The sequence below is a fragment of the Mangifera indica genome, chromosome 11 (assembly GCF_011075055.1).
Source record: "Mangifera indica cultivar Alphonso chromosome 11, CATAS_Mindica_2.1, whole genome shotgun sequence".
Classification (NCBI taxonomy): Eukaryota; Viridiplantae; Streptophyta; class Magnoliopsida; order Sapindales; family Anacardiaceae; genus Mangifera; species Mangifera indica.
The window spans coordinates 16,278,514-16,295,283 of NC_058147.1; the positions used below are offsets into that span (position 1 = coordinate 16,278,514).

General features: G+C 34.0%; 2 protein-coding genes across 2 annotated transcripts; both read left to right on the forward strand.

The window, feature by feature from the left end:
• The first annotated feature begins 4,640 nt into the window (after positions 1–4,640).
• LOC123229577 (keratin, type I cytoskeletal 14) lies at positions 4,641–7,493 on the forward strand. The gene is made up of 3 exons (XM_044655492.1): positions 4,641–4,937; positions 6,522–6,666; positions 7,142–7,493. The coding sequence occupies exons 1-3, from the start codon at positions 4,790–4,792 to the stop codon at positions 7,236–7,238; spliced, it is 390 nt and encodes a 129-aa protein (XP_044511427.1). The 5' UTR covers positions 4,641–4,789; the 3' UTR covers positions 7,239–7,493.
• A 1,020-nt stretch (positions 7,494–8,513) lies between these two features.
• On the forward strand, positions 8,514–10,258 carry LOC123229576 (chlorophyll a-b binding protein CP26, chloroplastic). Its single transcript, XM_044655490.1, has 6 exons — positions 8,514–9,013; positions 9,142–9,226; positions 9,311–9,361; positions 9,453–9,573; positions 9,664–9,798; positions 9,880–10,258. The coding sequence occupies exons 1-6, from the start codon at positions 8,806–8,808 to the stop codon at positions 10,138–10,140; spliced, it is 861 nt and encodes a 286-aa protein (XP_044511425.1). The 5' UTR covers positions 8,514–8,805; the 3' UTR covers positions 10,141–10,258.
• The last annotated feature ends 6,512 nt before the right edge of the window (positions 10,259–16,770 follow it).

Below are 16,770 nucleotides of genomic sequence, written 5' to 3' on the forward strand. Positions count from 1 at the left end.
ATATCTCATCTTGAAAGCAGTCTTTGGAATGTCCCTTTCGGTAGCCCAAACGTGATGATACCCTAATCTTAATCAATCTTAGAAACACTAAAGCACCTTTTAGTTGGTCAAATAGATCATCAATCATTAATAGCGAGTATTTGTTCTTAATTATTACCTTGTTTACCACTAGTTTTACACTTTTTGGTTACCTCCGATCGTCCATTCATATACAAAGGGTTCTACCATATCTCCTAAACAGTTATACATGTTTATGTTCAACCACAAACACATGTACCACCACTACAACTCAAATCATATCATCATTATCATCAAACATGAACTAATCATAATCAATGCATTCACAAAATTTATACAACGAATACAGTTAAATTTTTACATCGATCCACACATATAATCTTCATAGCCATAATACAATGTCAAGAATATTAACATTTGATCATTATGACACCTATAGTCACTATGATTATCTTTAAACAATCAAGGAGAGATCTAACTTATTGTGGGAGAGTCAGAGTCAAAAAGAGGATTCCTCACTTTTTTCTCTCATTCAAAATCGTACATGAGACTTTCATCTCGCATGGCTCATAAGTGATAAAAGTAAAGAAGAACTTATCTTCTTTCTTTTTTGATTACCTTCCTTGCATATGTATAAGATCGAATCCATTCGATTTCCAAAAAAGATTACTAATCCTTAACTTTTCGAGGAATCCTTTATCAGTGGTTGTGAATAACTGATTTTCTCAATCTTTTCGAACTTGGTTCCATAGGAGCAAGTCAGAAAGATTGAGAAATAGAACCATCTGATTTGATTCATTCTCAATAGCCATGAGGTGATCATCTTAGAGTGATCTTTTTATCGACGGATGCTCCTATACACTCGTAGTCTCTGAAAGATGAGAACCAACTTTGTAGCATCTACATCAAGAATTCAAGTATTGTCTACATCATTAGTCTGATCTTCACATGGTTATGGCGTTTCTGGTGATCAACAACTTTTTTCAATGGCCAAGACACTTTCTCTCTCTACTCTCTCTTTTTAGGGTATAGCTAGGGTGAGAATAATATAAGAGAAATTTGGTTAAGCATGCATTTATTTTTGCTTGTCGTACGTGATACATGAGTGTGTATGGATTATATATGGGCGTGTGTCGTATTGCACAACTAAGACAACACCCGATCTTGCCACAATCACGATCTCACCTACTAAATTCAAATTTGCTAACAATACACGGTTATGTATATGCCCATACATGAGTGTGTATTCCTCTAAAAAACATTAATTAGCTCAATTTAAAACCAAAGAAAAGACTAAAATACCTTTAGACTTACATGTGAGTGTTACAAAGAGTTAAATGAAAGTGCCCAAAATATCTAATATAATACTTCAAATACCTTTCATCTATTCTATATAAATCTAACGCTTCATAAGAAAAAAAATGCATTCACATTTATAATCTCACTCAACATCTGACATTGTGATTTTGATTTGAAGGAAATAGGTTTATGATTGTGATTTTTATCTGAAGGAAATAAGTTCGTGATATAATACTTCAAATAGGTTTATGATTTTGATTTGAAGGAAATAGGTTTATGATTGTGATTGTGATTTTTACGATTATTAATTGTAAATTTTATTTATTTATTGATTATTTAATAATTTGTGGTGTGTTAAATACTAGCTTAATAATAAACATGACATCTCTATACTTGCACGTGCTAACATGCACTTTAAAGTGCCTCTTAACAGAGGATCTTATTTGCCCCTTTGACTCCTCGCTCTTTCTTTTTTGTGTTAGTGTTGGTAAGAAAAAAAATTAAAATTAGGTCAATTTTCATAATAAAACTTTATTTAGAAATGCATACTGAAAAATTGAAATGTACATGTTAAAAGACTTTAAAATGAAAACATTTCAATTTACTCGTTGAATAAGAAAATATCAAAATAGCCTTAAAAAATTTTTTTTGAAGAACAGCCTAGAATGCCTCATTTTGGAATAATGGACAAAAAAATTTGAAAATTTTACATTGAAAAATATCTAAAAAATTTATGTTAAGTCAATTTTCATAATAGTGTTTTATTCAAAAAAACAAATAAAAAAATTGAAAACTACATATCAAAAACTCTATTAAATGAAATAAAAACATCCAAAATAGTCAGAATAAAGGAAATTTTTAAGGTAATTACATTATTAAAAATAGATGTAAAATTTGAAAATTATATGTTCAAAAACTTTAATACGAAAAAATTTTAATTTACCTCTAAAATGAAAATTATCACAAAAGCCTCCAAAATGGAATACATCATAAAAGCCTCCAAAATGCAAATATCAAACCGCCCTTAATCATCGCCATGCAAACCTGTAATGGAAATTGTTTGAAAAATCGTAATTTTTCCCCCACCACGTGTATTCATGTGGTCAACTGTTTAAAAGAATCACAGTTTGCCCCCTGCCACATATATTTATATAACCAATTGTTGGAAAACTCACTCTTTACCACACCCCCCTCACCACACGTATTCACATGGCTAACTATTTGACAAGATCGTAGTTTGCCCTTCCACTATATGTATTCATGTGGCCAATTGTTGAAAACTTACTTTTCGCCCCTACCATATGTATTCATGTGGCTCATACTGTTTGAAAACTAGCAAATTCCTTCTCGTCTCCAACCCATTTCACCATGTGAATTTGCATTGTGTCCATAACGCCCCCTAACTTAGTTTTTCGAATTCAATTTTAGGAAAAATCAAATCTACACCTATTCTAACATAAAACCCCTAACAAAATTCATCCAAATATACGAAGGATTAAACCCATCTAATCAAATGTTCAAAACTGAAACCCTAAGCCCTAAAAACACTCAAAATCTATATCGAATCGCTTAAATCTCTACCTTAAAAGGGATATTAATTAAAATAGGCAAAATTTTATCCGCTTAAACCTTTTTAGACAAACCTACAGTCATTTTACCTTTATAAGCAAATTTATTTGTAATTTCAAAAATATCCTCCCAACCCTGTAGGTATCATACAGGGTGCGTAGGCGCGAAAAGGAATGCTTGAGTGCATGCAGAGTGCGCGGTGCATACGAGTGCGTGCACCCTCATATATATAGATATATATATATATATATATATATATATATATATATATATATATAAACAGAGTGCGAGGGTGCATGCACTCTTTCTTTTATATATATATATATATATATAAGAAAGAGTGCGTGTAGAGTCCGCGCACTCCGCACGCACCCACCACTTAAGCATTCCTTCTTGCGTCTACGTACCTTGTATGACACCTACAGGGGTAGGAGGGTATTTTTAGAATTATAAATAAATTTACTTATAAAGGTAAAATGACTGTAGGTTTGCCTAAAAAGGTTTAAGCAGATAAAATTTTGCCTATTTTAATTAATATCTCACATTAAAATGTATGAAACATAATAATGAATAATTAACTAACTTTTTGTGGTAAAAAAACTCGAGAAAATTGTCGGCCTTGATTCTCCTTTGCACGTATTCCCAACATTTTGCTACAGTTTCAGTTAATTTATTAAATAGGTATTTTAGTTATTGTACATTAATTGAGTATATTGGTTGAATGTTAATAAAATTGGTAAATAATATTTAGGTTAGGCTAGTTGTGCGTATTTGAATTAATACAAGGCCAAAAGATAATTCCCACCCAAGGTATAGCAAACTCCAAAATTTTCGCCTATCAACTTTCAAAAACCCAAATACCTACCCATGGTTTGGAAAACTAACACCTACCCACCAAAATTAAGATAAAATTAAGGGTAAAATTATCATTTAACAATAATATTTAACATTTATATCATTTTACCCCTTTAATTTGAAAAACTAATAATTTCACCTAAAATTAAGTTTTGAAAAGTGATATTTTACCCCCTACCTAGGGTTTCCAATTTTGTCAACAAATTTTTGGCCAACGATGGCCGATCTCTCTCCCTCTCGATGTTATCTCTCCCTTTGGTATTTAATATTGGACCGACGACGTCTGGATTCGATAGAATCCAAACAAAGAGTTGAAACTCTTCGTCTAAATCTTTATCGTCCAGACAAAGTTTGCTTCATCTGAACGGCTACGAAGGTTCAGAAGAGACCGATCTCCTTATCTAGACAGTCGTCGTTGTCTAGACGAAGTCAACTTCATATGGACGACAAAGATCCACATGAAGAGTTTCGACTCTTCTCTTCGTCTGGATTTCGTCGAATCAAAATATCGTCGATCCAATATTGAACACCGGAGGGAGTGACGACACCAGGAGGGAGAGAGATCGCCCATTGTTGGCCGAAAATTTACCAGTGAAATTGGAAACCCTAGGTAGGGGGAAAATGTCACTTTTCAAAACTTAATTTTGGGTAAAATTGTTAGTTTTTCAAATTAAGAGAGTAAAATGATATAAATTTTAAATATTATTGTTAAATGATGATTTTGCCCTTAATCTTATCTTAATTTTGGGGGGTACGTGTTAGTTTTTCAAACCATGGGTGGATATTTTAGTTTTTGAAAGTTGATGGGTGGGAATGGGATTTCACTATACCTTGGGTGGAAATAAGTTTTTGGGCCTTCATTTAATAAATTCCTGAAATGGTTTAAAATCAAATTATGTTATGCATCGTGGTAAGAGTGATAACAGGAGGGAACGAAAAGAAGACTCTTTTGACATTTGATACAAAGAGCACCCGACCAAACAATCTAAATCAATTTCAAAAAGTCAAAATCGTCACTTTAATCGTTAACTTGAACAAGACGAAAGAGATGAACAGTAACGGCAGAAGAGATATCGAAGAAAAGGGTTTGATCTGGAAGCTTCCTCAAATTAAGCTCAAGGACCTCGGCAAAGTGGGCCCAGCTTTCGGCGCCGGCATTGGTTGCGGCGTCGGCGTCGGTGTTGGTCTTGTCGGAGGTATACAAACGAACAAAATAAACGAAATCCTTCATGGGTTCTTTTGAATTAGTGAGCTTTGTTTGGGTTTAGAGTTAAAAAGTTTTCATTTTTAGAGAGTTCTCTTGATGTGTTGTGGTAATTTCTTTACTTTTTTTCATCGTTGGTTGATTTTAGCGCTAAAGTTTTGAATCTTAGAAAATTCTCTTGATGGGTTGTGGTTTTCTTGTTTTCTTGATTGAATAATTCTTAACATTTGATCACTTTGTGTCTTGTTTGAAGCATAATCCTTAAGCTTTGTTTATTGGTGCTTTTAGTTTTAAAGAATTGTCTTGTGTGTTGTGTTCATTTATTGATTTTTTTCGATATACTTGTTTTGTGTTTAATCATTCCACTTTACCGTTTTGTGGCATGTTTAGAGCAAAATCCCTGCTTGGTTTCTTTCATTTCGTGAGTTTTGTTTGGTTTTAGTATTAAAGTTATTTGTTTTAGAGTATTCTGGCGATGGATTGTCTTCATTGTGTTTAAATATTTTGAATATGCTTGCTTGTTTCATTCACTAAATTTCTTCACTTTATATATTTTCTGAAGCAAAACGGTGGTTGAGTTCCATTCATTTCGTGAGATTTGTTTGGTTTTAGTACTGGAGACTTTATTATTTGGACAATTCTCTTGATGGGTTCTGTTCATTGTTTAAACTTTTTGATAATTCACTCCATGTGACCACTTTATGCCTTGTTTTTAACGAAAATTCCTGCTGGATTCATTTCATTTTGTGAGATTTGTTTATGATTATCATTAAATTTGCTATTTTTAGACAATTCCTATGAAAATTATTGGGTTGTGTTTATTTTTTGAAAATTTATTTATATTTGCTGTCTTATTAATTTTGTCTGTATTTTAAAGAACACTTTTTAGGTAATTTTGAGCGCAATATGACCTCACCTGGAAAAATTGCTGCTGTTATGTTTTATGAGAGTTACTATTGTTCGGTAACTCGAAAGTATGTTGATATTCTAATGAAATTGCAATTATAACATGATATGCTATGATATCCAAATGTTACTGGTCATACAATGTAAGCGAGCTCATCTTTCCCTTTTATTTTCCACTTTTTAATATTTCTTGTTTCTCTTTTCTCTAAACTTTTTTTTAAGTATCTCAAAATTTTCTTTTATGCCCTATAATTTGGTGTTTGGTAAGTTATTATTGTCGTCTTTATGTGTGTTCAACTTCGATAGTTTAAGTTGCAAATGTGAATGGGGAAGGTTTCATTTTGTCCATGTTGATGAGGCATAGTTCATTAATTCTTGAACATTCAGTAAAAGTGGTTTTTGACCCTGTTATCCCCTTCCCCACCACATTTCATGAATTATTTTTTGTTTGAACTGAGTTAGTTTTTGGAAATCTTGATTGGTTTCCATGTTGATCAGTAGAGCAAGGATGCTTTTCCTTTTACTTTGTTGATTACTGTGGATCTAACACTTTTTCAAGTTTCAATAGCTTTACTTTTGATTTTATGGCACATGATAGTAATGTTTATTTTCCCCTAGTGCTTCTTTATGACTATCTATAGGCTTTAAAATTTTAAATGTTTTCTTTTAGGTATCGGCATTGGTCCTGGATTTCCTGGACTACAGTTTGGGGCTGGCTTCGGTGCGGGATGTGGAATTGGTGTTGGATTTGGCTATGGCCTCGGTAAGGGTGTTGCTCATGATGATTATAGGAGATACTCTAATGTTGGGAATTCGTAAGTATACTCTGGTTTTTTACCATCTATATTGATCAGGCATGACATTCTCAAATATGTACTTATGTTTGGTATTTTATTATTTAATATTTCACATAAAATTCCCAGTAAATTCTACCAAATTTGCAAGCGGTCTCTATATTTGCAATTTATGCAAGATTGGCGTGTAGATGATAAATACATCTCAAGTTTACTTGGCATCAACATGTTCAATTTTGCAACAAAATAAAATAATCTTGGGTTCAAAAACTACATTAATCTGAAATGTGATTCTTCCATGGTCACTTGCCGTCAAACTGTGGATAATATTCTTGACAAGGAAAAAAATCAAAAGGTTGCTGTTTTGTTTTGTTATTAAATTCCTTTAACCTGCTGAGACTTGAGATAAATTATCTGATACTTTGCATGTGGCAGTAATGTTATAGTTTAATCAATCCATTATCTGAAAGATTTTTTTTTCTCTGGTTGCTTTCAGGGATGTGCTTGGTGCTCTTGTTGACGAACTTGCAGTTAATACCAAGAAGATAATTGAAGTGACATCAAGAGAAATTGAGAAGTGGAGAAATAGCTAACTTTGACAATCACTTTGACTTCAATTTGCATTAATTAGGCACCTTTCAGTTACAGTATTTTAGCTATACATATGCATGCATTATAGAAAGTAGTTATTTGGCAATGCAGTTTGCTCATGTACCTATCATATAAGGTTTAATGCAAAGGTGTATCTGATAGAATGATATTTGTTTCAAATTAATGCTTCCTATAATCATTGTTTGACATGCTGTTGCACTTGACTTATGAAGGTCTATGGTCTCACCATTTGAATATTTGCTACTATATATCGGTTTTCATAGATCCTTTCAACTGTAAGGTGGGTTTGATACTATGTTTTTGAATTCATTACAATTACTGTTTGTGTTGCTTGTAATATCATCTTACAAACCACGTAGTTGCATTCTTGATACTTCAGGACATATCCATACCCAGGTTTAGGGATTTTACTAGTCGTTGCTTTTGCTATAATGGTGCAGCTAAAGTAGCTTTTACTTTGTACCTCATAGCAAGTCTTTCATGTATGCGTTGCACATACAACCAGGCAATGAGGGTATGGTGTGTCAGTAGGTGTAGCATACCGGTGCTTCTTCATTGACTAGTTGTATTTGTAACGGATGCAGAGAAGTTTTTTGCTTCTACCATACGGTTTTTAAGAGACACTAGGATATTGAGATAGTTCACTTTTTTTAATATATGGTTTCCTTGACAATGAGTGTTACTTGAAAACTCTTTAAAAATTTATCTATTCTGTGAAAATCATGATAGCACAGAGCTATTTTATCATGCAGATGCTTTGAGTTGCTTGACAATGAGACTTTACTTGAAAACTCGAAAAGGCTTCATTCATTTAGTTGGGTGTTAATTTCATACTGTTCTTTCACGGTAGAGTTTGTCTATGAAAGTAGAAGTTATTGAAGTAGAATAATAGTTAGATTTTTTTTACATTTCAGGAGGTTAAGTAGATGTAAAGCAATTTATTGAATCATCTATAAATTCGTAAAACAATTTATCTCTCTCTCTCTCTCTCTCTCTCTCGTGCAAGACTCATTTAAGTTCAGTTGAGTTGAGTTGTGAGCTATTCGCTAGTGGCTCGTCTTATTTACAAACACAACGTGAGCCTTCAATAATAAATCAGTTTGACTTAAAAAGGCTTAAAATCAAAATTTCATCTTTCAATGAGGAATCTGTTAAAGCCTCCTCTACAATTTTGGTATATGTTTTAATCCCATTAGACAAAAGAAAACAAAGCACTCGGAATGAGGAGAAAATATAACCACAGAAAAAGGCTGGTTGAGAGTGAATGATAGAGTTGAAGAAATGGATAGGGCAGTAGATATTATCTAATCCGGAGGGTTTTGAAGATCATCACACCTCAGCACCTTCATCTGCCACTTCACCACTCTCACCCTATAAAATTCCAGCTTCAGATTACACATTTTCTTCACCACCAATCCCGATTGGCATGTCTGCATCCATTAGTTCAACCTTTTAGCATATCAATTTTCTCAGTCTCTTCATCCTCCACCACTTGTCTTCTTTTCTTTTCTCTAAGTCTTCGACATTGAAACTGCAGATTAATCAATCATGGCTTCCTTGGCAGCATCAACCTCTCTTGGTGTCAAGGAAATGCTTGGCAACCCTCTCAACTTCACTGCCTCTGTCAGGTCTTCTGCCCCTACTTCTTCCACTTTCAAAACTGTTGCCCTCTTCTCCAAGAAGAAGCCTGCTCCTCCTCCCAAGTCTAAGCCTGCCGCCGTCTCTCCTATCAACGATGAGCTTGCCAAGTGGTATGGTGAGTATTTATAATTGCATACAGACACGGAAATTCTTTGTTTTGGTCTTTTTCCGAACTGGGTTGCTTGCAATTTGAATAGAAGATGCTTTCAATATGTTGATGTATTTGCATGGTGGTTTTTCCAGGTCCTGACAGGAGAATTTTCTTGCCTGATGGACTCTTGGACCGATCTGAGATTCCTGAGTACTTGACTGGAGAGGTTCCTGGAGAGTAAGATTCAGCTTCCTATGGAAATTTAGAGCTTTAGAATCTTGAAAGATTATTCTAATGTGAGTTCCAATGCTTGCATTGCAGCTATGGCTATGATCCTTTTGGTCTCAGCAAGAAGCCTGAAGACTTCAGCAAGTAGGTCAATTAATCACTGTATATTTAGTGTATAATTCTATGCAATTAAGGGTATTTTTTGAGAGAGATATGACGTGGAGTTTGATTGCAGATATCAGGCTTATGAGTTGATTCATGCCAGATGGGCAATGCTTGGAGCAGCTGGATTCATCATCCCTGAAGCTTTCAACAAATTTGGTGCCAACTGTGGCCCTGAAGCTGTTTGGTTCAAGGTTTCCATTATTGATTGTTTCAATTTATGAATTGGAAGGTTAAATTAAATTGAGAGGTTGTTAGTGAATTTGGTTATGGTTTAATTGCAGACTGGAGCTCTTCTCCTTGATGGAAACACATTGAATTACTTTGGAAAGAACATCCCAATCAATCTTCTTGTTGCTGTCATTGCTGAAATTGTTCTTGTTGGTGGTGCTGAATATTACAGAATCATTAATGGCTTGGTATGTCACCATGATTTACATTCCCATAAATATTGCCATTTATAGAATTCATTTCAATTTCAAAGTGTATTTATCTGGCAGGATTTGGAGGACAAGCTTCACCCAGGTGGTCCATTTGACCCATTGGGGCTAGCCAAGGACCCTGACCAAGCTGCAATTCTAAAGGTGAAGGAGATAAAGAATGGAAGGCTTGCAATGTTTGCCATGCTTGGATTCTACTTCCAAGCCTACGTGACAGGTGAAGGTCCAGTTGAGAACCTTGCAAAACATCTCAGTGATCCTTTTGGCAACAACTTGCTTACTGTCATCGCTGGAACCGCTGAGAGAACTCCTACTCTGTGATTTCAGTTGCTCTACTTTTAATCAAACCTCTATGCATTGTACATTTCATGATCAAGACATTTGCAAGGTGTTGAACCTTAATTATTTCTGCCAATTCAATTCCCATGTGTTTCAATTATAGAGTTTCGTCACTCTTCCCCTAATACTTTAGCATCGTTGATGAATTTATCTAATGCATTTGTTATATAGAAGCTCAAACTTAGTTTTTTAAAATTCAGGTCAGATCGGTTGATCGAACTAGTTCAATTAGGACTTGATGATTAATTTGGTTTGGATCAATATTTAAACTTATATTAGTCATTGAATTGGATTGACTTGTAGTTGAACTAGATAAATCACGTTAGGTTGCATTTCAATCTCTGAGTCAATCAGATCAAACCATTATGTTTACATAAAGCTTTGCAATTGTTGATACTTGAAATTGTAACATCTCTTTTCAAACAACTACTAGTGAAGGGAAAACATGCTTAAGAGAGAAACAACTATTTTCTTAAACTTAACTCATATATGAAAACTTATACGGAAATCTCAAATATTATATATAGAACTTCAATACCTTAACATTTCAATTCAAACATTACCTAGAAAATGCACAAATGATGTCATAAAATGGTCCAACATAAAGGAAATATCTATAAATAATGTGTAGTAAATATAAAATATGAACATTAATGTGTAGTAAATGTCATTTAAAGGTTGTGTAGCCTCTTTGCATGGTCTTACATATGGTTTCATGATGAAAATCATGTTCCATGATCATCGGAGATGTGCATATCTAAAATTCAAACACTATGTATGATTGTATGTTTCCTTGTGCATAGACGTACATGGTGACCAACTGACACTATTCTTTACTTATCAAGTGTATGGGTGTACACTTCCTCAATGCACAATTGTATATCCTTCAATACACACTATTTTTTGTGTCATGAATAAAGTGATTATTTTGCCCCCTTATTGATTACGCATGCGCATGCATTTTTGATGTGCATATAAGTATAGGACACTTAAAACTTGACACGTATACATAATTCAATCCAACAATAAAGAAAGACCAAAATGCCTTTAATGTGTACTTGTGGGTGTGATAGTGACTGACCTTGCACACCCATTCACCTTGACGTTTATGCATGGATGTACATTTCCTTGAGTCATGACCATGCATTGTTGTGTTTACTAACGGTATTCAAACCTGTCTCTAATGTTTGTTAAACCAAATCCAGCTTATCATGATTGTGTTTCCTTCCATTTATGGTAATGCATATGGAAACTCTATGTATAGGAGTGCACATTTGTTCCCTTCCTTTTTACACAGGTTTACAATCATAAACTCATGCATGACTGAGTTATCGTCTTCCTAAGGCATGCACGACCGTTTGCCTCTTTGTGCATGGTTGTGCATCATCGTTTGTTCTAAAAATTCTACCAATTTTTGGCGAAACCAATCGAGGCTCTATCTCCTAGTGCATCAAAAGTAAGTCTTTAAACCCCTAGATCATTTATTCTTTATCTAACAACATATATTGTTGAGACTCAAAATTGTGATACGCCTTTTCATACTACTACCACTGATGGGAAACATGCCTAGAAATAAACTATTGTTTTCTTAAATCAAACTCATATATGAAAACTTACACAAAAATCTCAAATATTATATATAGAACTTAAATACCTTAACATGTCTGATGAGCATGGGTATGCACTTCTGATGTGCACAACCATACAAGACACTTAAAACTTAACACATATACATAATTCAATCCAAAAATAGGAAATGAACAAAGTGCCCTTAATGTGCACCTATGCGTGTGATAGTGACTGACCTTGCACACCTGTTCACGTTGACATCTATGCACAAACATACACTCCCTTGAGTCATGGTCATGCATCATTATGTTTACTAATAGTCTTCTAACCTGTCTCTAATGTCTAATAAACCAAATCCAACTTATCACAATTGTGCATCCTTCCATTTATGGTTATGTGTACAAAAACTCTATGTACAGGAATGCACCTCGTAATGCATATTTGTTCACGCCTTTTTTTACACAAGTTCACAGTCATGCACCCATGCAAGATTAACTGATCATCTTCCTAAGACATGTATGATTGTTCACCTTATTGTGGATGGTTGTGCATCATTGTCTCTTTTAAAAATTCTACCAATTTTTGGTGAAACCAATCAAGGTTCCATTTCTAAGGCATCAAAAGTAAGTCTCTAAGCCACTAGATCATAAATTCTTTACCAAATAACATATATTGTTGAGACTTAAAATTGTAACACCCTTTTCAGATGATTATCTATATATTGTTGAGACTTAAAATTGTAACACCCTCTTCAGATGGCTATCGCTGAGGGAAAACATGCCTAGAGAGAAAATGTTGTTTTCTTAAACTTAATTCATATATGAAAACTTACACGGAAATCTCAAATATTACATATAGAACTTCGATAGCTTAACATTTCTTATGTGCATGACTGTACAAGACACTTAAAACTTAACATGTACATATAATTCAATCAAAAATAGGAAAATACTAAAATGCCCTTAATGTGTACCTATAGGTGTGATAGTGAATAACCTTGCATACTCATTCATTATAACATTTATGCATGGACGTACAATCCCTTGAGTCATGACCACGCATCAATGTGTTTACAAATGGTCTTTTAACGTATCTCTAATGTCTGTTGAACCAAATCCATCTCATCACAATTGTGCATCCTTCCATTTATGGTCGTGCATACGAAAAAACTCTATTTATAGGAATGCACCCCATAATTCACATTTGTCATTCCTTTTTTTCACAATTTCATAGACATGTACCCATACACAATTGAGTCATCATCTTCCTAAGGAATGCATGACTATTTACCTCCTTGTGCATCGTCGTTTGTTCTAAAAATTCAACCAATTTCTAGTGAAACCAATCAAGGCTCTATTTCCAAGTGCATCAAAAGTAAGTCTCTAAGCCCCTAGATCATATATTCTTTACCAAACAACATAGATTGGCATGCTTTAAATCTTCTTCTATAAACATAGTGCATACTTCAAGCTTTTTCCTAAAGTACTCAAATCATACACAATCCATGGCACCATACACATCATATTCCTTTTTAAGGAATCATAATACATCCATTTAGAACTATCCTTAGCATGCTTAGTAAGTAAATTAGAAACTTTTGTTAAGAAAATCAATCTACTTACTTGCACTTCTAACAGTAGTAAGGTCTTCGCATGGCTACTTAGTTTTCCTATGATCAAAGCTCTTTCCAATGACTTCACACTCTACATATTATACCATCTCAAACTCTCTCTTTTTTATTTGGCACTATAAGTGTAACTAAGTAAATGATCCTTTTAGCCACAACTTCACCCCTTTTTTATTTTGGTCAAGTAACATCACTCGATTGTGCAACCTTTTTGTATGATATTCAGATGGTTTCATTGTGAAAATTATATCTTATGATCACCGCAAACATGCTTATCTAAAATTCAAACGCTCATGATGACAAGTTGACACTGTTCATCCTTATTGGGTGTCTGAGTGTACACCACCTTTATGCACAGTCATATATCCTTCAATATTTAAACATTTTTTATATTCTATGCACAAAACAACCATTTTGCCCTTTAGTGCACATGCACTCCCAATGTATAAGGTTGAACCAATGTGTAACACCCACAAATATGTCTTAAAGGTAAGATGGTCTTTTTGCATGAGTTAGCATGATTTTGAAAGTTAAAATATGGGTTCTAGGTGACACGCAATCGTGTATAATGAGGTCATGCCCATGTGTTATGCTATGCTAGTCGGATAAGATGAATCTACATGAAATTAAAATTTAAGTGACACATGCCTGTGTCTCTAGCATATGCCCATGTGTGTAATGCATTTTCAGTTTATATATGATACATCATTGTGTTTTTGGGATTATGATTTCATGATCCCTAAACGCACAACCCTAAAAGAGAGAAAGAGAAAGAGCATGATTAACCAATTTTCGTGCAATACCTTTAATGGCCTGTTTCCAACGACGTGGTGACAAGAAGAGAAAAGGAAAGAGGGTTTGCTAGCGTACTCGATTTCTACACAGTTAAGATAAGTAAGACTTGCCCTTTTTCCATATGATGTGTTTTTAAGGTTGTTTGATGGTTAATCATAAATTTTAATGGTGTGGAAAGTTAGTATATAATTATATGATTGACTATGATGAGAAGGAATAACTAGATTGCATGTTTTGCATCAAGAATTGATTATTGAGTAAGATTTTGTTATCATGAAATATGTTATGGTTTAGACAAAAAGGAATGAGTGCTATCATGTGCTGTGAGACACTCAGATGAGGTGTAACCTGAGAATTAAAGTATTTTAGTGCATGTTTTCTTATTGCCATGATATGTACCTTTATACATTAGGGTCATTATAAGAGTACTTTAGATGTTGATTCGACGGTTTCATTTTTACTATGATTAAAGTGTTTTTAAATGTTTTAATACTCTCTTATGTGAATAAGATATGCAAAATCAATGGAATTGGCATAGGGTAATTAGAAACCAAATATTAGGATTTTCGATGTGTTTTTTGGGTTTGCCACATAACTGTGTGGTATAGGATATATGATCGTGTATACAATTCCCAGAATTCAGACCAAATTATTTTAGTGTTTCAGTGATCATTGAACACCACTGACCAATTAGTAGTCAACTATGACATGTTGACTTTTTGTTTGTAGCTTGTGCACGATTATGTGTAGGGTGAAATAACCAAAATACCCTTGAGAAGTAGTGCAGTTGGTAAGGGAATAAAAAAGAAAAATAGAATAAATATCTGAAAGGGCACACGCCTATGTAAGTCTAAATACACATCTGTGTAGCTATGAATAAGAGCACATGAGGAAAAGCCACAGAGAGGTGGCACCACTGACCAATTAGTAGTCAACTATGACATGTTGACTTTTTGTTTGTAGCTTGTGCACGATTATGTGTAGGGTGAAATAACCAAAATACCCTTGAGAAGTAGTGCAGTTGGTAAGGGAATAAAAAAGAAAAATAGAATAAATATCTGAAAGGGCACACGCCCATGTAAGTCTAAATACACATCTGTGTAGCTATGAATAAGAGCACATGAGGAAAAGCCACAGAGAGGTGGCCATGCACAAGTAAATTAAGAAGACACCTTCGTGCATATAAAGGTACACGCCCGTGTATTTAGGGGAAGAGAAAGAAAAGAATAAGGGAACTTGTCTAGTGAGTTATGGGTCATCTTGAGTGACAATGCAGAGAACTCAGGTATGCAATAGTACCTTACATCCCTAAGAGTTAAACTATAAAATGGTATGAGATATAGTTATTAGGTAAAAGTGAGAGTGAGCTAGAGTTGGTTAAGGCTTAAGATGCATGCATACGAGACATTATAGGATTGTTATGAGGGGCACCACAAGCATATAGTCACTACACTATTCGTATTAGGACATCAAACTCGTAATAGGGCACATGCTCACAATAGAGACTAATTAAGATGCAATTGGTGTAGTGAAACAAATAATAACTCACATGGCCAAGATGTCAAATCTTTGTATTCAATCCAAACCTATTGACCTAGTATATAACTTCAGTAATAGTTTTCAAATTCAAATGCTTCCACCAAGTTTAGTATGGTCACACCAGAGAGGAATCTAGAAGAGTGATTCTTTAGTGACTAAGAGGGATATAGTTTGATTTGAAAGTTATGACATACAATTTAGACACTCCCTAGAGCATAATATAAGCACATAAAGAAGTTTAATGTCGACTCCAAATAACAAAGTTAGTATAGGTCGAGTTTAAAGACATTTTGGAGATTTCAATAAAAGTTATCAGTTTAGTCTCCTATTTACTAAGTCTTTGACCAGTCATTTCCCTACTTTTATGTGTATAGATACAGGTGATTATGATTGCTGCGGGATGAGCAACGACTTTTGGGTGTAAAGCATCAAAGGCAATTCAATATTTTCAACTTTTATTTTATTCAAATTTTTATAGATATATCAAACTACACATACTATCTTTTTAGTTTATGATTTCATGTTATAACATCTTTTGAACACTTTCGGTTCAATTTGATAAGGGTATTTAGTAATTTTATTAGTTTTAATAAATAAGGTTTTATTCAGTTATTTACTAAATTTGTTACTTGTTTTAAATTAAATATATGCTCAAAATAGACAATTTAGTGACACTTTCATCTGAAGGGCAGTACTTCTAAAGGAGGTGTTATTAGTTGGTATCAGAGCATGGTTTTAGTACCAAAAGATGTTTTAAAGTATTTGTGTAGTTAAATTAAGTAAGAATGTAAGTCTTTCATGCTTCGCTAATCTCACTCGTAGTCGATCACTACAAGTTCAATTTTATTTATACCTGTTGAGTTTTATGAAGACTTATAGTTATGGGTTCTTCAGGAAACATGAGGAGAACTTGAGCAAACACTAGAAGCACTCAGATAGACAACCCGTAAAGAAGCTAAAGTGAGGGGCAGTATTCCTAGTCCCTCAAGTTGGTCTAAGTGCCCAAGATGTCAAGGAGATATTCAGAGAGATGTTTAAGGAGTAAGGAGGTGTTCTAGCTCAGGGTAGTGAGTTGGCACAAG

What these genes read in the sequence shown, in the direction of transcription:
- LOC123229577 (XM_044655492.1), top strand. Translation starts at nt 4,790, where the DNA reads ATGAACAGTAACGGCAGAAGAGATATCGAAGAAAAGGGTTTGATCTGG. An exon ending in CGGTGTTGGTCTTGTCGGAG is followed by an intron (nt 4,938 to 6,521) that starts GTATACAAACGA and finishes GTTTTCTTTTAG; the next exon opens with GTATCGGCATTGGTCCTGGA. An exon ending in TACTCTAATGTTGGGAATTC is followed by an intron (nt 6,667 to 7,141) that starts GTAAGTATACTC and finishes GGTTGCTTTCAG; the next exon opens with GGATGTGCTTGGTGCTCTTG.
- LOC123229576 (XM_044655490.1), top strand. Translation starts at nt 8,806, where the DNA reads ATGGCTTCCTTGGCAGCATCAACCTCTCTTGGTGTCAAGGAAATGCTT. An exon ending in TGAGCTTGCCAAGTGGTATG is followed by an intron (nt 9,014 to 9,141) that starts GTGAGTATTTAT and finishes TGGTTTTTCCAG; the next exon opens with GTCCTGACAGGAGAATTTTC. An exon ending in AAGCCTGAAGACTTCAGCAA is followed by an intron (nt 9,362 to 9,452) that starts GTAGGTCAATTA and finishes GTTTGATTGCAG; the next exon opens with ATATCAGGCTTATGAGTTGA.